The sequence below is a fragment of the Pituophis catenifer genome, unplaced genomic scaffold (assembly GCF_029215685.1).
Source record: "Pituophis catenifer annectens isolate HBS135680 unplaced genomic scaffold, rPitCat1.0.hap2 SCAF_3, whole genome shotgun sequence".
Lineage (NCBI taxonomy): Eukaryota > Metazoa > Chordata > Lepidosauria > Squamata > Colubridae > Pituophis > Pituophis catenifer.
This window is the reverse complement of record NW_027256883.1, coordinates 133461073-133482415: the sequence shown is the minus strand read 5'-3', so window position 1 is coordinate 133482415 and position 21343 is coordinate 133461073. Positions and strand designations below refer to the sequence as shown.

Below are 21343 nucleotides of genomic sequence, written 5' to 3'. Positions count from 1 at the left end.
ATTCAGAAAGTATTCAGACCCCTTCACTTTTGTCGATTTTGTTATGCTGTAGCCTGATTCTACATTTTTTTTCCTCATTAATCTACACCCATAATGACAAAATCTAAACAGAATTTTAGAAATGTTCTGTAAATTTATTAAAAAGAAAAGACTGAAATATCACATTGGCATAAGTACTCAGACCCTTTACAACAACACTTTGAAGTTTAGCTCTGGTACCTCCTATTTCTCTTGATCGTTGCTGACATGTTTCTACACCATGACTGGAGTCCATCTGTGGTAAATTAAATTGAAAGGCACACACTGTAGAACAGGGGCGTCAAACTCGTGTCATAGCAGCGTCATGTGACGTATTGGGACTTTTTTTCCCTTCCCTAAACCGGGCATGGATGTGGCCAGCACGTGATGCATCCGGCCCATGGGCCGCAAGTTTGACAGCCCTGCTGTAGCAGAACAAAAGCCATGAGGCCAAAGGAACTGCCTGCAGAGCTCAGAGACAGCATTATTGCAAGGCTGGGGAATGCTACAATAAAATTTCTGCTGTGCTGAAGGTTCCTAATAGCACAGTGGCCTCTATAATTGTCAAATGGAAGAAGTTTGACACAACTAGGACTCTTCCAAGAGCTAGTCTCCGAATCAAACTCAGCAAGGGGGACAAGAGCCTTAGTATGAGAGGTGATCAGGAACCCAATGGTTACTCTAATTGAGCTGCAGAGATCTTGTGTGGAGATTGGACAGGGTTCCAGAAGGACAACCATCACTGCAGCCCTCCACCGATCTGGGCTTTATGACAGAGTGGCTAGATGGAAGCATCTCCTCAGTACATAATACATGAAAGGCCACTTTGAGTTTGCAAAAAAAGCACCTGAAGGACTCTCAGACTGTGAGGAAGATTCTCTGATATGATGAAATAAAGATTGAATTCTTTGGCCTCAACTCTAAACATTATGTCTGGAGGAAATGAACGTTGGATTTACCTTGAACGTTCCTTCTATGTGCGCTGCAGGAGACAGAAGCTGTATACTCTGTAGCAGCGATCAGTTTACTGATGTCTTGTTGGAGGCGGACATCCTCTGGAGAGGCCCTGGCCTGCATCTGTTTCAGCCATAATAGTGATGTTCTAGAAAGGAAGGAAGCTGCTGGAGCAGACCTAATTGCCCAAGCTGCTGCCTGGTGAGTTTTGCGTGCAGCTAAATCCATCTTCCTATCCTCAGTTTTCAACCCTTCTGCGTTATCAGAAAGGAGGATGGCTGCAGAAGCCAAGTAGGCTAAGGGGGAATCTACTGTTGGAATCTGTAGGAGCTCCTCCAGTTCCTTCTCCACTGTGTACATCTTTTTGTCCATGCCACTAGGTGCTGGAACTGAAGTAAGATGTTCCCATTGCCTTTGAATCACATCAACAAAGAATTTTGGGGAAGGGATAACTTCCTGAGTCGTAACCTGCTCTGTAAAGAGACTGGCACAAAGATCCTGAGAGTCCTTAGAATCTGCAGTGGATCTGTCCATCTGTCCCATATTAGCTGTCATCTTAGCCTTTAGTAATACGGTTTTAAAGAGATGGGGACGGAATAAACCTGTATAAGTGGGTTTATCTTGAGCCATCTCTTCATCACCTGACATTTCAAAATCACCTAACTCCTCCTCCCCTTCCAGCGAGACCTTGCTGTGGACTGATGGAGAAGCCTGACGTGATTCCTCCCTATAATCTCTATGTCTATGTGAAGAGTGATGCATAGGATCAGGCCTTGAAGGACCTGGATGCCCAGGAGCCAGCAAACCTCTTTGTGCCAGTGCCTCATCAATGCCTTGAGTAATAGTTTGCACAATAGCATAACACAATTCTGAAGATAGCCCTTGATTTGTTGCCTCCAGAGGGTGGAGCCCAGCTGCTGTTGGCGTAAAGGTGGCAGATGGTGCTGAACGCTGTTTGCCAGGTCCCTGCAAGGGAGCTGAAGGAGGCTGAACTGGGCCAGAACAAACCCTTCCTGAAAGGGAACAGCATGAAACCCCTGTTGCTCCTGAGGTACAGTGTGAGACCAGTTAGGCTGATCTTCCTGCACATCCTGTGGTTGTAAGGATGGGGTTAAGGTATCAGTAGGCCCACTCAGATCCCTAGACACTTCTGGGGATTTGGGAGCCTCAGCCTGTTGCTGAGCCTTTGCAAAATGCTTCTCTAATGCCTTTTGCCTTCTCTAGGTGTCTTTCTCAGCAGCTGCAGATGATGATTTAGAATGTTTGGCTTGGGAGCTAGTAGAGGGCTTACTAGAACGCAATCTGGGCTTGTTATGTACAGAACATTCAGTCTGATGCTGACTGGGGGATGACCCTTCAGAATCACTAGTATTTGCCATAACTCTAACAGAGTACAAATTAGGAATTATAGAAAACTGTGAAACCAATTTTGCTAGAGAAACCTAGCTAATTACTCACTGCACAGTCAGACTTGCAAGCACGCCAAACCGGCAACATGGTTTGTTTGCGTGTAACTATAAGCAGCAGCAGCAGAATCAGGGTACCTCAGGTGCAAGAAAGGGCTTGACCAGCAACACGGTTTACTCACGTGCAAAACGGCTCCTCTTGATGGCCAAGCCTCGTGGTGATGCTCACTTGCTCCAATTTCCTCCAAGTTGTTTGAAATTGCAAGGTAAAGCTGCTTTTAAGCTGAAAACAAAATGGCTGCTGCCCTCAAAATGGCGGCTATCGGCCGTTCGATCAGCGCGCTCCTCCTCTGCTCCGTGGCTCCCCGGCAGCACAAAATGAGGAGAAACCGAAGCCTCGGCTCTCCCCAATGTCCACAAGGATCACCTGTCTCTCTGCCACATTCTTCTCTGAAATCGGGTCCACGTGGCAATGGCCGCCTCCATAGCGATTGTATCGCTATCCCAGCAGAGTTCGCAGCGCTGACTCACTCTCTGCGCTCTGCCCAGCCACTCCAAGCCGAATTTAAAGAGGCTCTGTTTAGTACTTTTTTATTTTTATTTTTGGAATTAGCCAATTATTTCCTAATTAAATACAATATATTGAAGAGCTAACTCAAACAAGTCTCTCTATCTGACTGAGTTGAAAAAACTGAGGCTCGGCCGGAGGAGGAAAGTGTGGCCAAAGAAATTCCAACTCAGTAATTAACATATCTGACTGAATTAACCCATGCTTGGACTCTCCAAGCAGCGCACAGGAGAACCAGGCACTGCTCATCACCTGCCTAATACCATCCCAACAGTGAAGCATGGTAGTGGCAGCATCATGTGGTGGGAGTGTTTTTCAGCAGTAGGGACTGGGAGACCTGTCAGGGTTGAGGGAAAGCTGAATACAGGGAAAATACAGGGAAACCCTTAATGAAAACCTGTTCAACAGCGCTCAGGACCTCAGACTAGGCCGAAGGTTCACTTTCCAACATGATGTTGTAAGCACACAGCCAAGAACACAGGAATGGCTTAGGGACAACTCTGTGAATGTCCTAGAGTGGCCTAGCCAGAGCCCTGACTTAAACCCTATTGGAACATCTCTGGAGGGACCTAAAAATGGCTGTCCACTCACTGATGGTGCCATCCAACCTGATTTAGCTTGAGAAGATTTGCAAGGAAGAATGGCAGAAAATCCCCAATCCAGATGTGGAAAGCTTGTTGCGTCATAACCAAAAAGACTTGAGGCTGTAATTGCTGTCAAAGGTGCTTCAACAAAGTACTGAGTGAAGGGTCCGAAAACTTATGCCAATGTGATATTTCAGTATTTTTAAAATAAATTTACAGACATTTCTAAAATTCTGTTTCACTTTGTCATTATGGGGTACTGAGTGGAAAAATGAGGAAAAAAAAAGAATTTCTGTAGCATCAGGCTGCAGCATAACAAAATTGACAAAAGTGAAGGGGGTCTGAATACTTTCTGAATGCATATTATCTTAGTATGATAGATCACTGGCTGTATTTTTTATATTTTTATTTACTATAAAAAGTTATTTACCACACTTGAGCAAGCTTATGATCAACACTTTTGAGGAAGAGTTAAACTTAACTGTTTAGCATTTGTTAAATCATGAAAAAGGTTTTATTATATAGTTACATATACACAAGGTTAAAATTTCAGTGAAGAGCATCATTTCGAACATAATTAAATGGGACATCAACTGTAGATCATCTGATACACAGAAGTCTCAGAACGAGAATTAGTGTTTTTCTTATTTTTTCCCATACATCGCTCCCAATTTTACTTGCTTACACATAATTTCATTTTTCTTTTAAAATGCTAAGACACTTGTATAACATTTACACATTTCATACAAAATTCAATATACATTTTAGGTAGGAGTACAGTTATACAAATATATACAAAATAGATATTATTTGTAGTTAACATATTTGATCAAATTCATTAGCAACATTGTCAAAAACAAATGCACATAAATGTTGACAAAAGTTTTCAATCCTTTAGAATGAAGTATGACCATTAATTATATAAAATAGCACAAATAGAGGCTTTAGATTGGAAACTGTTAGTCTCCAGTAGTTGAAGTTAATTAAAAATAAGACACTCAAAATAATCAGATATTTCATATCTGATATTTCCAACGTGCACACATCCATCTTGATTGCAAATTGCTTATGGAACATAGTTGTTCACAGAGCATTAAACTATTGCACGAGATAGTTCCTTCTGAAGAGTAATGATTTTCCATATTTATGAACAGCAGCTATGGTTCTTGAGAAGGCAACAATTATGAATGCACATCTTCTAGCATGAGAAACGTACAAGGAATAGTAATTAATACTGTTAGAGTTATCAACCACCTCATATCTTCTCAGTCTACTGTATGGCAATAACGTCAAAGAGAAAGATTTGGCAAACACAGATGGAGATAGGTTGTGGCATCAGATAAGATGCAAGGACCAAGTCAACTTGAATGCTTAATGCTAATTTTCTTAATTATGGAAGAAGCTCTTCAAGAATGAAAGCCAAACTTTTCACAGTGATCACACCGTAGTAGAATAAGACTCCATTCTTTTTTTATTGTTTTCCTTCTCAGTATTTGTGCTCAGTGATTCAGTGTTTTCAGTATCGCTGTCACTACTGTCTGCCACTGTTGGATTCCTTTCCATGTGACCAGTTCTGCTGTGCAAATGAAAATGGATCCCGTGTTCTTGAATGTGATTGGATATAAAATCTTCATCTGAAGAATGCAGTGATTCATCATCTCCTAACAAATGGTTCACGATATGAATCCCATCAAAAGTGTTTGTGCCTGGAAAAGTTTTCTTACTTTTTAAGCATGTGATCTGTTAAAAGAAAAAAAAAAAAAGAATTAGAGAACAGATCTTTTGTCCTCTTCATTTCTAACTATGGATCAATCGCTGTTGGATTATGGGCTGCAATTACAAGAGTAGAGTTTCAGTATATGCAAGTCATTGCTCATCCTGTTTTAGAAGAATCTGAAACAAGATGAAAATATTATATGACTGTAAACTGGTCCTGAGTAACTTTAAATAATGACAGCTTTGAAGAAAACATTCCAATCATAAACATGATCAATTAGACACTTGGGGCATTGAACTTCCTGAAATTGTTCATTATTGAGATGAATTTCAATCTCATCATTCCAGTTACACATGAATCATTTATAGTACCGGGAAACACGAACATCAACAGACTTGAGCTATACAGAAAAATTACAGAAAAGAGCACAAAGTTTTATGGATGTATGGTTGCATTTTGGCTTTGGTGCATCAGAGCCTGATTCTCAAAAGCATCTGGGGGATTCAGAGCAAAAACCAATTGTAATTTCATTTACGTTTAAATTGAGTTAAAAATGAATTTAGTTAGACTAAGGATTGCCATTTGACAATAATTTTGGTGACCTCTGGCTGTGTATTTTATACAACTGTTTTGTTATGTTTTGCAATGTTCTGCAAATATTTCCTCCTCACCCCTTTATAAAACCTATTATTTTTATTTTATTCCTGTGCTTGATCATCTGAGAATGTGACAATACATACCGCACTTAATATTGTTAGAATATTGTAAGGAATTCTGTTGACATTATTTAGAAAAAATAAAGTATTTTGTCCTTTCCACTATGCAAAATTAAACTCTGCACTTGAAAAACAGTATTAAAAGTCCAGACATGTCAATTAATATAACATTATTAATTAATGAGTAGGTTTAAAATATTTACAGCTTGTAGGTAATAGGGCTAATATTCCAAACAAAATGCCTGTTGAGGACGAGAATAAATTGTGTTCTAGAAATTTTAAAGCCCATTTTGCTAGCTTGATTCTAACAAGTGCAAGTGTCTTTAGGAAATGAACTATGCCATCCACTAATTAGATCTAAAATGAAAAGCTTACACACTCAATACCTCATGCACAGGGTCTTAAATAAGATGTTGAACCATAAATGGTGAGGAACCACTGAAAACATGCTTCAGATGTTAAAATCATAACATGAAATTACAACAGACTTTGTATGTAAAAGCCCAGAATTACACAATGCTCAGAATAAAATATTTAGCAAGATGTCCCATTTTAAGACTCACCCCATTATAATGAGAAATAATTTTTGGAAAATGCCAGGAGCCTTGCCCAAATTAGATACTCCACAAACAAGACTGCAGCATTTTCAAATTCAGATTAGAATTTGGTAGACTGTGCCAGAGTTTAGGAACTTCACACTATGGGATTCAAATTTTAACAGCTACAAAGCCAATAGGAAACTGCAATTTAGTAAGATCAGAAAAGTCATCCATCTCTACTTTAAGCACTATCAAATTGATTGGACACTAATGTCCACTAAACTTTGTGAAGTTTTTTTCCCCCAAACATTAAAATGGAAACACCCACCCGCGTGCAAATTATCCTTAAGTAACCTACAAACTATCTCAGTATCATGTAATATTGAAAAGAAATTGAGAATAATTTCAGAAAGGCTTTTGACTTTTTCTTCTGCTGATATTCTTCTTAAAGCCAAATTAAATTATCAAATTTTGGCAGAATTAAATACTGATCTTTCTGCATTCAAGGTACAGTACAGTGGAGAAGCTGATAAAACAGCAATATCAGCCATACCCTACTTGAGTTTCAGTTACTGCTCTGCAGACTGGAAATTATCCTGAAACAAGAAATACAGCTGGAAGTGTGAGACACATTCTTAAACTGACCGGATGCTAAGTATTAAGATTTCTTTAAAAACATACCCTATTGGCTTTGGCTCTTTCAAATGTTAACACAAGGAGATGACCTTAAAGTAATGGTGGGCAGGAAAAGTTATCCCATTCTGGAGAAAGTATGGCAGCAGAATGGAAATGTTTTCTGCACCAACAGCTGAAGAAATACATACTGTATAGAAAAGGAAAGAGAGAGAACCAGAATTGGAAGTAGGCCATGCTTTTAAAAATTATTTGGGAGAAATGTGGGCTGTGGAATAACTAAGGAAGAATATTTGGATATTTCAAAAAGCTACTATTGGATAGAACTCTTGTTCTTGCAGTGCTAGCATAAATCTGAATTTCACATCTAAAGTGATGGGCAGATAGATTACGAGTATGACAGAACATCTGCTTTTGTATGTTTGGAATAAAAGGGATGATCCAGATGGTGTGGATAAAGAAATAGAAAGATTAACCAGTCAAGTTTCTTTCTTATAAAGCTTAATTCCAGATGAACTTCATAAATATGTCCATGTAGTTTTCCTGACAATATATGCAACTGGTTTGCCACTCCTTCTTTTCAGTTTTTTTTTTTAAAACTTCCCAATTTAGCCTCCAGCACTGGGATTCCATGATGGTCTCCAACCTACATAGTAACTAAGTCTGATCCCACAGTACTTAGCTTTTTAAGATCAGCTAAAGTTAACTAGATGCTGCCCACTTAGATGGATTGAGTGCCTTAACTTAAGCATCAGAAAGGTAGTTGGCCAAAACCACAGGCTACTATTACCCCAACTACTTGTAGCTTAAATAATGTTAGCAGTAATGACAACTGATTTCCCTACCAATGTCTCCAGTCACTTTAGAAAATGCAGAATTAAGAAGTGAACCAAGGGACCTACAAACCCACATCTGCCACACTGAATCTGGTTATCTTCTTGAGAACACAATATAGCCATGCTCCAAAAAGACAGAAATTCATACTGCTTGAACTTTTTCACAACATGCTCTTCTTACCTGTAGTTGACTGTTACACCCAAACATAAGCAAGAAGAAAAAGATAGCAGAGAAAAAAATTAGAAGTATTAAATCATTTTAATCTAAATTTTAAATGCAACAAACCAAGGCAGCCATTTAAGATTCAAATGCTCTAAAAAATATTATCAATGGCCAATATGTTACTTTGGGGGAAGGAAAATACAGTCTAATTACAAAAATTCCTTAGTTCAATGTTTTCTTTCACTTAAACAACAGAAACAATATATTGCCATAAAGAAATTTACAAGAATATACGCTGAAGAACTATTACCCCTATTATAATCAGAACTGCACCTTAGTGATGGTGCTAAGAATTGTCAAAAATCTGTGATTTTATAGATTTAGAATTTAACCCACTGTCTGAGATGTTTCCACCAACTTCTTTTACGTCCAAAAATAGAAAATATGCACTCTGGAATTATTTACAGTTTCTGTTGCTCTGATGCACACTGGTTACTCTAAAATTAAAATGTAGGCAATGCAAATTCCAGTTAGAGATCCATTGCATCATATATCTTTTGGTTCTCTATTTGTGAAACATTGATATTTCTCTTCCACAGTGTTTAAAGTGTTGAGCACAAATGATATAACTCAAAACGTACTTTTATTCATCCACACTGTAAAAGCTGTGCAATATGCAAACTGTATGTCTGTATAATTTCTTTTTTTACCTACAGTTTGCATGTGAAGCTTACTTCCACAGTTTGTTTCTCTTGATAGCAACACAATTAGGAAGCATACTATTATTACCGAGATATAATAAAGCAGCCCTACCTCAGCCAGCATCAGTACAAAAAAAACAACTGATTAATCAGAAGGAGCCTGTTAGCACCTTTTAGACTGACAAACTTTATTAAAAGGCAATCTGTGTTTGTGAACTGTGATTCACCTCAACAGGTGCTCATGCCTTTTAATAAATTGTTAATCTCAAATCAAATCAAACTTTTATTGGGGCAAATAATCTGAAATTATGAATCTGAAAAGGTGCTAATGGATTCCTTCTGTTAGCTGTTGGCTACCATAATTAGCCTAACACAGTCTCCTCCTACAATATCTACTCTGATTATCTCAATAATCCTTGTCCAGGTGTGTACCAAAAGAATCAAAATGCTGAATTGGGCCTAAAGGAAGGTGGACCAAATAGTAAAATAGACATAAGTGTAATATCTTGTGGTGAGCCTTCTTGCTATTGGTCTATAGCAGGGGTCCCCAACTCCCGGGCCTTGGTTCATAACTGGACCACCGGAGAGATGGGCGTGCACATGAAGGTCCACTCACTCAAGGGGTGGTAAGTGTGCACGCATGAAGCTCCACTCGCGCAAGCGAGTTGTAACTGTGAAAAGTCACTAAATGAATTGTTGTAAGTCGAGGACTATCTGTATAGGCAATGTGACTGGATAACTGGATTGTGTAATAGTCAGTTTAATTTCCTTTAGCCCACGCCATATCTCAAAAGGAAAACTATTATATACCCCATGATCTAAGAAGAGGTAACAAATATGTTTAGTAATGATTAATTCTCATGGCATATGTCATACAAATGAGATCCAGAATCAATTCACACATATTATTTCAGGCAAAAGCTGCTATTAATGTGAGCCATTCATAATTACTGCATTTATCTGAAATAAAGAACATATTTCTTCCTAAATAATTCACCTTTAAAAGGGAATATGGTAGTCAACTTAGATTTCCCGACAGTACAACAATATACATAAGAGGTGGGTAGGGATTGGGTGGGAGGGAGGATTCTATTAATTTTCGGGGTGGTAGTGGTGGAAAATGCTTGCTGTTCAGGTAAGTGTTATCAACATAAAACCTGAATATTTGTAAATGGTTCAAATGTCCACAAATTATGATGCAGTTTTGTTACAGCTGAGCATTTATGACACTTCACTTTTACAGAAATACCAAAAGTATAATTAGACTGAAAATTAAAGTTATGCATATCTTAATTCAGGATATATATTTATGTTCTAAACATCTGAATTATTATTTTTTTTAAAGTCATGGGAGTAGGTTTTTGCAGCTTTATCACTTATCTAAAGCTAAACAGCAAACCGGAAAAAAAAAGATTTTTAACACTAAGATGTTGTAGTGCTAGCTTGACAAAGATTAAAACTTGTGATACATTCAGAGCAAAATATTTCAAGTAAGTCAGAACAGGAAACCAATAACTTGATCAGGGAGGGTCATGACTTTTTGATCACTGTGCTAATACCATATAATCAAAAGTTTTGAAATCTTAATAGAAAGTATGTGATTGAAACGATAGCATGCAATCAGAAGAACATGTTTCAAACTCAATTCTATAAGCAACTTTGCTTATTGCAAAACAGATCCTAGCGCCGTATTATTTAGCACAGAGTCTTCAACCTTTGGGCCACGACCTACTACTGGGGCTGTGGCTTATTTGCAGCCAGGCTGCGTAAGCAGCAGGCTAGGGTGTATGTGCACAGCTTAATTTGCACAAGTGCAGCTGCGTATGCACTTCCAACATGCCGCTCACACCGTCCAATTCCCCTCTCCCACGCCCCAGCCGGGCCACCAAGCTGCAAAGATTGGGGACCATTGATTTAACCGGTTTGAAAGATTTATGCTGCTAGTAGCAAGTGTAGGATTCAACAGAGAATGATAATCCTCAGCAGCCATACTAAATTTTAAAGAAAATAAAGACATAGTGATAAATAACATAATAAAGACGTGTAAAGGAAGACTGCTTAAAATGTTCAATTATGGTCTCATTAAGTCAGATTGAAAAAAGAAATTTTGTTTCTTATAAAATTGAGCTGAATTATAAAATCCCCATTCACCTATGATTCTTATCAGCATAATTTTTTCTATTAAATTTTTCTATTAAAATGTATATATTGACATATACGTTTCACAAACTCGTTCCTCTGTTCCTTGTCTCAGTTAGCTTCCAAAAAATATAGCCCTCTGTATTTCACATTGTGTAACAACATTAGCAACAACAACAAAAGAGTTATGCTTATTGATTTAAATTAAATTTATATGATCTCCCCCTCCACACCATGGAACTGGGGTGGATAATAATCAGTAAAAACTACCCTAAAATTACAAACAAAAATGAAAAGACACCATACTTGAAACAGCTTCCATTAGACTTAAGTTAATCAGGTAGTTTAACTATAGGAAAGCAATGAAAATACAGGTAGTCCCTGGTCACATGATATCTTAATTGATGACCACTTTGCTCAACAACTGAAGATCCCAGGCCCAATTGTGTTCCTAAGTTGAGGACTACCTGTAGACTGAAGTTTCTACCGTGATGGTGTCAGAGGGTGGGAAAGGGAAAAGAACTATCCAGTTGGATATGAATTATGTTAAACGTTTTGCCAATTATCTTAAACACAGAGCGCAACATGTAAATATTAAATTTGTAGGTTACACCTTCTTTCAGACAATTCTGGGGTAAATTAGAAAACAACATGGTTTTTGGATTCAATTTGGAAGGAGTGCTTCAAAATGCACAATACAACAAACTCAGTTCCTGTCTGTGATTTATTAAAGGAGCTACATCTGTTTCCAGCATCATCCTGTTACAATGGAAGTTTCTCTCTGTAGCAGCCATGCGATCCTAGAAAATAAGGATGTGGCTGTTACAAGTCACAGACCGGGTGCTGTGTTCTCATTCTCCTTCTCTCCCGAAATGTGTCTTTTGAACGGAATCTGAGCTCCTAAAAATGGCACAAGAAGGGAGACACACACACACAAAATGCTATTAAGGCCCTCAACTTTAATAACTATCTGGCATGAACAGCAGCTCTGTTTTTCAAAAATACACACACCCTTCAACATATCAGAGTGAATAAAGTTACTTTAAAACCGAGGGTCCATAAAGCTGCTATGTTAGATTGGGTATTTGCTAACCACATGACCTCACAAATGCTATCTTATCACATCACAGTTTCCTCAGACTGACCACAATCACTGAAAATCTAGACTCCACCAGCATAGATGCTCAGAATCTGACACGTAATAACAAAAACAGCAACTTTTAGTTGTCCAATAACTTTGCTGTTGTGGGAGGACAAATCTGGTGGTGTGGTCTTGTCTTACTGCATCTGCAAGATACCGTACAAGGAAAGCACATGATTTATTGTTCTGAAAGTTTTCGCCACAAGTTGGAACACTCACATATTAAATCTGAAAACATTTTTTCTTTCTCTTTGGTGTCAGAAGATCATGGAGCAGAAGAAGCTAACGTAGTATTATGTGTTAACATCATTACAACCGTATGTATAAATGTCAAAAGTTTGTATTATTTATTTAGGTTTATATAACCATCTATCTCAATTTCATGACTCTGGGTGATGAATAGCAGTTAAAAACTTAAAATTAACTTAAAATAAATCAATCCAAGCCATCAACACAATCATCCCAAGGGCTCTGTCACATCTCCAATGGCATAACAAGGTCTTCAAAGATGGCTGAAGGCCACCAGGTTGGGGCTAATCTAATCTTTCATATGGTGATACTCCAAAGAACAGGCGCCTCAGAGGAAAAGATCTCTTTCTGGGCCGTGAGATAGCACTCTTTAACAGAGGGGATCCATGATGTGACTCTTTTGCAGGATCTGATGAGGAGAAATTCTTAGAAAACAGCAGGCTCAGATACCAAATTATATTAACAGCCAGGTTCTAAACCATTTCTTCAAAGATTACCCACAATACTTTGTACTGACACTAAGTAAAGGATGAAAGCTAATGGTGCACTTGGTGTAATAATTGAGTCAATCTCCTATTAACAACTTGGTTATTTTATTTCTGGATCAACAATTGGTTTTTGGATCTTTTCCTAGGAAGTCATACGATGTTATTCAGTTGTAATGGAACTAAAACACATATAAAAACAACTGTGTTTTGTAATTTTAAGAAAGTAAACATATATTCCTATTATTTAGCAAACCCGCGGCCTGCGGGCCAGATGCATCACACACTGGCCACCCCCACTCCATTTTGCAAAGGGGGAAAAAGTTGTGATATGTCACATGACAATGTGATGCCCCGAGTTTGACACCCCTGATTTAGCACTACCCGAGAATCCTTTTTTCTTATTTAATCTAAATAATTTATCAAAGTAATTATTTAGCATTTACAATCGTCTAAAAGTAGAACATTTCATCTGTTCTACAAAAGCCCATTTTGTTTCAACAGAAACATGATCTGAACAAGAGATAACAGATCTATCAGAATCTTTTACTAACTACATTAGGAAAGAAACATCAGAAGAGTGATAGTATAAGGTTCATTGGGGAAGAAAGAATGTTTAGCTTTCAAGTTTAAGAAAAGGAAGTGAGATAGTTTCAGAAAAGAGATCCCCTATCTAAATAATCTCTGCAGGTTATTTATCTGAAATGATTAAAAGCCTTCCATTAAAGAGATTCTAGATATCAATCAAATGTTCTTCAGTTAAATTTATCCTTATCAGAAGGATAACCTGCATCTGAGCAATTCTGGCTCTAGATTTTGTTTACTTGCAGATCCACAATCAAAAGAATAGTTAAAGTTACAATAAACACTTTTTAAAAAAATCTAGGCTTATTGCTTGCAGAAGTGAAATATAAAAAGGTCACATAAGATCCTTCAACTACTTTTCACAACAATTAAATATAACATACCTACAGATATGAATTTCCTTTAAAAATAGGGTTAATTACTCTGTTCTCAACTTATAGCTGGTTGTTTAGCAACTATTCAAAGTTATGACAGACACTCCAAAAGATACTTATGACCCAGTTCTGAAGTTCTGATGGATGCTGCTTCCCATAGTCATATGACAGCATTTGGGTGCCCACCAACTAGCCTGCATTTATAGCTGCTTGCTTGTAGTATTCTGTGATTATGCGACAGTAGCTTTACAATGTTTTTGCTGAAAAACAACATTTATTTTTGTTTTCAGCAAAAATGCCCCAAAGCAAACAATGAGTTTGCTTAATAAGTGTGGAGTTTGCTTAACAACCATGGATCAAATAACAAACATGGTGATTCATTTAATGATTGTCGCAAAAAAGGTCAGACACATGGTACCCTACTTAATGACCGTCACGACTTACAACAATAATGGGAAGTCTCCATTATGGTCTTAAGTTGAGAACTACCTGTATATCTATTTCATATTTTTATAGAAAATATCTCTTTTAAAAAGAGGCTACCAATACTTCAAATCGAGGAATATGTAAAACAGAAGGCATAAATAAGTTACACAAACAAAACCACAGAACAAAAATGTCTGTTCTAATAGAGGAGATGATTGGCATTACAAATCAGATATGGTATTGCTACTGGATTTACTGCTGCTTTTACTATACAGAGAAATTATTGCCTGAGAATTAAAAAAAAGAAAAGAAAAAAGGGGAGGATCTAAAAACACTTCACAATGCAACAGTCACAACCTGCAAATCCAGGATTTTTCTTCATTCTATAACTGGAAACCACTATTCCTTCCTTCTACTTCCCAAGAAACTTTGTGGTTTGCCAATGTAGCCTGTGGGCAATCTTATCAATTCTAATCTTATATACCACTCCTCTAATCTACACGACACATTTGTTCCTTGGAGTATCCAACAGGAAGCCAAAACAACTGTTCAGGAATGCAGAACATATGTAAATGGCACTAACTCCAATTAAGGCAGTTGATAAAATTGAGAAATAGTACAAATGAGAGAATAATAATACACATATTTTTAATTTGGACTCAATCTTTTCAAGAGCCAACTGAATCAATATATCTTCCTGAAGAGGCCTGTTTTTGTATTTGGGTCATGCTGGCTCATTTTAACATTTATGATAGTTAGCAGCACATAAAAAGGTAAAAGTTCCCCTCACACATTTGTGCTAGTCATTCCCGACTCTAGGGGACGGTGCTCATCTCCATTTTAAAGAGCCAGCACTGTCCGAAGACGTCTCCGTGGTCATGTGGCCAGCATGATTAAACACCAAAGGTGCACAGAACACTGTTACCTTCCCACCAAAGGTGGTCCCTATTTTTCTACTTGCATTTTTTACCTGCTTTCGAACTGCTAGGTTGGCAGAAGCTGGGACAAGTAATGGGGGCTCACCCCGTTACGCGGCACTAGGGATTCGAACTGCTGAACTGCCGACCTTTCGATCGATAAGCTCAGCGTCTTAGCTACTGAGCCACGGCATCCCCATAGCAGCACATACTTACAGTCAAAAAATGACAGTCCAGATATGGATGCAGGTCACTAAACTGATCCTTTCCAAAAGTTGCTTTGCAAAGGTTCCCAACTAACGAAATGCAGGCACTGTGGTTTATGTTATAGTACGCTACATAGTTCTGACATATTCTGGCATTTACTGAATGCTGGAAAAGCAAGCAATGTTTGTTTCGACAGTTTCAAGTCCATAGATATTTCAGTTATTTTACATATCCCTGCTGCCTCCATGCCTCAGCAGATGATAACACCTGGCTGGCCTTGGCTGGATTCAATATACCAGTAAGATGAGGCCTGACAGTACTTATAGGTGGGATATGAGTGATATTTGTTTCAATTCTGGCTACTATTGTCTTGTAAATCAGTCCTAAAATATTCTCCCTTCAGGGATATTGACTTGAAGAGATGCAATTTTCTGAAATGGATAATATACTGTTTAAGCATTGTTTCTTCCCAGAGTTTTGGCAAAGTATTTATTGCTACCTAACTTTACTTTGCACCTGTTAACACCCAATTTGCTATATTAGTTCATATAAAAATCACTTTAACGTGAGCAATATGTTTCCACTTCCTTTCTCGAGGAGAAACATTTGAGGTCCACACATACAGCTCATATTTATTTTCCATACGATTACATAATTTATGTACTCTGAGAGTGTATGCACCAAGACAAATTCTTTGTGTGTCCAATCACACTTGGCCAATAAAGAATCCAATGCAATGCAATGCAATGCAATGCAATGCAATGCTATCCTATCCTATCCTATCCTATCCAACCTGGTTCCTGTATGTACAAATTTTTGTACCCATTTTTGTGTATCTTAAAAGAAGATGAGCTTAAATTAGATATCCATGAATATTTTGAAAAGCATGGCTAAAGTTGGGGAAAGGAGAAAATAATTGTTTCCTTTTTACTGTACAGTGGTACCTAGGTAGTCATTGTTAATTGGTTCTGGGAGATGTGATGAATACTAAAAACAATGAGTACCAAGCAAACCATGTGACTTACATAACCCTGTGTTTTGGCTGGGAAGAACTTTCTGTCTGTCCCCTTTCCTATATCAGCGACCTTCCCAGATGGCTGACTTCCTGTTCGCCCTTTGCAGCTATCCACCATTTCCTTTTGCAGTGACCTTCCCAGCATGGCTGTCTTCCTGTCCATTCTCCCCCTCTTTCTACTGCAGCATGTTGAGTACCAAACAAACAACAAGTACTGGGACAACATTTTCATGTCAAAATGCATTGAGTACCAAATTCGGCAAGTTTTGAAGTGTCAAGTACCAAGGTACAATATTTATTACTTAGAAATTTATATGCCTCATTCTACAAATAAGACTTCTGTATTGACGAAATCCTGTTTTCATACTGCATTCAGCAAACACAATGTATTTACTTAAGTCACAATCTATTAAATCTGGTTTTTACTGAACTAAAATTTTGTGAAGATTTACTATTAGAGGAATTAAATTCATATGAAAGAAAATGTTATGTCAAACTGCAAGATTTCCTCATAGTACATCTCACCAAGCTCAAGGCTGACTCAGCCTTCCATCCATGCGAGGTCGGTAAAACGAAAACCCAGATTGTTGGGGGGAAAATGCTGACTCTAAACCACTTAAGAGAGGGCTGTAAAGCACTGTGAAGCAGTATATAAGTCTAAATGCTATTGCTATTATAATTCTTTTGTAATTTCCAAAGACAATCTATACATGTCTATCTCTTCAGAAAAGGCAGGGTATGCTAGATAAATAATATGTTTTATGAAATAAACTTTCTGAACTTTTTAAAGAGGGCAAAATGATTTCAAGGTCAAATTGTTAGACTATGCTATCATCCTTCCAAGTACTCAAAGAAAGAAAACTCGGTCAGCAATTGGTAAAAACAATACTTTTTGCCCAAATATAACTTTCACAAACTATCCCATAGGATAGCATCTCATTATTACCATGTGTCACAGAAGCAGAACTTTAATGGCACAAACAGATAATCAATGCTAAAATCTAGGCATACATGCCAAACAGTAAGCCCCACTAAACAATGGAATTATTTCCAAGAACAAAGACACAAGACTAATTAATTATACAATTATTTCCAAGCATAAATAACCCTGCCTTTTTTTTTTTTTGAGCTTTCTATAAGGTCTCCCAAAGAATATTAATAAAAGGTTCTAATTAATATTGATAAAAATCACTTTTCTAACCACAAACTGACATACTATTTTGCCTGGATACATGCTGCAATGCATATTCTGCTCAATGTAAGAACACGTAAAGAGACTGCAGATGTAGAATGAGGCAAGTTATTTTCAGACATGCATCTGAATCTACACCATGACTACTGTTTCCAGTCTGATACATATACTTGTAAGCCAGGTTATTAGTTATGGGAGTTCCTGTGTGGGAGAATATGCATGGTGTATGATCTGAAATTTGAGGGGGGGGGGGGGTGTTCTCAAGTTGATGGGGGGGAGGGGGGAATTTTATGGATTATATTTTTATTTTATTTGCTGTCCAAAGTTTCATTGTACACGGGGGCTGTCACATAATTTTGATTAATAAATAATTTTAAAAATGTTTGTAGCTGGACTACAGATTAATATAAGATGGTTCCATACCAATTTGTCCCAAATCATAAATCAGCAATCATAAAAAGTAGTAAAATGATTATGGGTAATATTATGGCTAAAGTCAAAATAAGCTTTCTACTGCCGGACAACTTATAAAAAGTCTAGGTATTTTATATTCTTTATCTGATTAAAAAAAAAAATGCATACCAGGAGTATAACGCTTCCACAGAAGTATTCTGGTCTCTTACCATTCACTATTTATTAAGACTGAAATTCTAATGTCCATACTTTTCAACATTGTATAGCTGAGCTAGTTAAATATTTCCAATTGACTAAAATGATCCTATCAATTAAGCTGAAACTAGCACTTATCATAAGGGCCCATACTTCTACAAATTTAGCTCTCAGAAAGAGGACAATTTTAAAACCAAGTTGATGAAAAAATATTAAAAGTCTAAAGAGGCTGTACAGAAATTTTAGAAATAAGTGCAAGCATAATCAAGTTAGGTTTTATCAAAAAGACACTTCCTCATCTGTTACAGAGCAAAATTATCCATGTTTAGTATTTTCTTATGACTAAATGAAAAATGTAAAAATTCTGAAAAAACAAGTTACTTGGAATCAGCAAATAGAAGAAACCCAAAGTACAAGTTACAGAAAAGGAATTTAAGTGAGCAAAAATGAGAGCTTACCTCATGATTCAACTCTGCTATCTGATCTTTCAATTCTCTAATATACTGAGTAGAGTCGGAATTATTAAGTTGCCCTTGAATTTTCCCTTCTTCTTTCTGTTCAGGAAAAGGAAATAGGTATATCACATCAGATCCAAAACTTTTATTGGCAAGTTTGATTTAATACAATATTTTCCAAAATGGATTCAGAGCTTTCCACAAATACATTATGGAGATTTGTTATAATTCTAATGATTAATGCCTTAATTCATAGTGCATTTCAATGGCTGATAAAATGTCAAATGAAATTGACTGCAAGGAATGAACAGTTTTAATTCTTATATGTGAAGATCTACTGTAACAAGACACATATATTCCCTAAATGGAACAGCTGTTTAGGGAATATGTATATATAACAAATGTTTAAATGGGTAGCTATACACTCTTGCAATTTAGTTTTCCTAGCAACTGTTGCCATTTCATTAAATCCATATGAAAGTACCCTAAAGAGACAAAATACAAGAACTGCTAATCTATTTTCAAGTTACCCATTCCACTGAGACAAACAAAAACTATGAGCTAGGTATAACTCACAAAATCTCACCAGGCTCAAGGTTGACTCAGCCTTCCATCCTTTCAAAGGTAGGTGAAATGAGGACCCAGATTGTGGGGGGCAATAAACTGACTTTATATAAATATACAAAAGTATGAAGGCTATTGCTTAATGCATTGTAAGCCGCCCTGAGTCTCCGAAGGGCGGCATATAAATTAAAGCAAAAAAAAAAAAAAAGCTCCTATCTGACTCCTATGTAGTAAGTATTTGCATTCCAAAATATATCTGATCAGTTTTGCTACAAATAACATGAAATGAAGTCAGAATAAGCCAGTCAGCATAGTAAAATCCAAATACAGTCCATTGAATTAAGAGGAAAAGTATGAATTAGTATTAGGTTTACAAAGAAGTACATTCTCAACAGGAAACAGTACTGAAATTACAGTATTATTAAAGATAACTCAAAGGTAAGAATACTTCAGAAGGACATGTTCATCAATTTATGGAAGCCACAAACTAAAAACTAAAGCAAGCGTTATCTCATGTAAGTAATGCAACAGAGATTGAATCCAATTACCCTTAAGTAATGTATGTAAATTCTTTCATAATGTTACTGACATTATGCTAAAAATAAAATGACTATTTTATATTCGAAGGGGTTAGCAAATACTTTCTATCACTAATGGAGAATCCTGGCTTTTTCTAAAAACTCCGGGGTGCCTAGCAAACCAAACATATATAATTAAATTATTAATTGTCACGTTCGTTATTGCAAAATGTTAGCAAATTAACATTTGAATTCTAATTCTCTTTCCTCCATTTTTATTGGTTTTTATTCTTGGCTTAACTTTTTAAAAACTTTTTAATGTAAATGGATGGATGGATGGAAGGAAGGCAGGAAGGATGGATGCAGTCTCCTCAGTTCAATATCAGAGAGACCTCAATTACTCCTGGAGTATAACAGACTTTTCTTATGTTGCATTCTATTTTATACTTATGTTATGTTTCAGGTATGAAAAAAGTTATTTGGGGAGGGGAGGGGAACATATTCTGGATGTTTGAAATAAACCTGCCCTAACCCACACTGCCTCAACTTTTACTACAGAGTAATGACATTTTGTACTGAAAAATTAATTAAATTTATTCATCAGCGCAGTTGTGGGAGATTTGTGGCCTTTTTATGACTACGATGATTCATTCTGTACTTTCAAAAAAAACACATGCTGCTAGAGAATGTTAAAAGTTTCCTGTAATAGTGAAAATGGAAATTCTGTTTTTAGACGTACAGGTCATTTGAAATGTTTTTGTGAGACTTATAATATTAAATAAAGATGTTCTCTCAGCATCTCTGGAGGAAGCACTAGGAGCAAATGCCATGGATGTCAGTATGGCATGTAAATAATATCATATGTATAAATGCAAAATTTGAATGATGATGTCACTACACACATGCTGCCATGATTACATCATCATGGTTTGCTGCTTTTACTAAGGAAGATTCCATGAATTTTAAAGACAGATTTATTTTGTAAAGTAACATTTATTCTTGGCAAAAATAGCTTCGCAACTAAATGGATTTTTTTGAGCTTATTAATGTTCCATAACATGTTCAACCTTCATCCAAAAGAAAATAGATTTCTCAGTTAAATATTAATGTTTTCTAATGTCAAGGGCAGGAATATCATATGGTCAAATATGGGGAAAGTAGGCACTAATCATCAGCATTAACCATTAACATATAATCCACATTCTGATAAAAATATTTATTCATGCAAAAAGACTAGACTGAGATCCTAATACAGGTTTAAATGCTCTCGGATGGGCTGAAGAGCTATAAAGCAGAAGAACCAATTTGGTCTAGTGGTTAAGGCACCAGCCTAGAAACTGGGTGACTGTGAGTTCTAGTCCCACCTTAAGATACGAAAGCCAGCTGGGTGATCTTGGCCAAATCACTCTCTCTCAGCCCAACTTACCTTACGATATTGTTGTGGAGAAAATAAGAGAAACGTGTGTTGGATATATTTGCTGCCTTGAATTATTTGTAAAAATAATAAAAGCAGGATACAAATAAACAAACATAAAAAAGAATGTAGAGAATTCTGCTGGAATTCATCAAAATAAATGAAAGGAATTCAAATGACTTAGATGAGTGTGTCAACCAAAGATTAGAACATGCGTT

General features: G+C 36.9%; 1 protein-coding gene across 1 annotated transcript in view; it reads right to left on the bottom strand.

The window, feature by feature from the left end:
• Nucleotides 1–4040: 4040 nt before the first annotated feature.
• The window catches only part of EVI5 (ecotropic viral integration site 5), a 70546-nt gene continuing 53243 nt past the window's right edge, over nt 4041–21343 (bottom strand). The window contains exons 19-20 of the mRNA XM_070941198.1: nt 18633–18728; nt 4041–5270 (exon numbers count right to left, since the gene is read on the bottom strand). Of these exons, the coding sequence (XP_070797299.1) occupies nt 4968–5270; nt 18633–18728 (399 nt within the window). The 3' untranslated portion in view covers nt 4041–4967. The remainder of the gene's footprint in view (nt 5271–18632; nt 18729–21343) is intronic.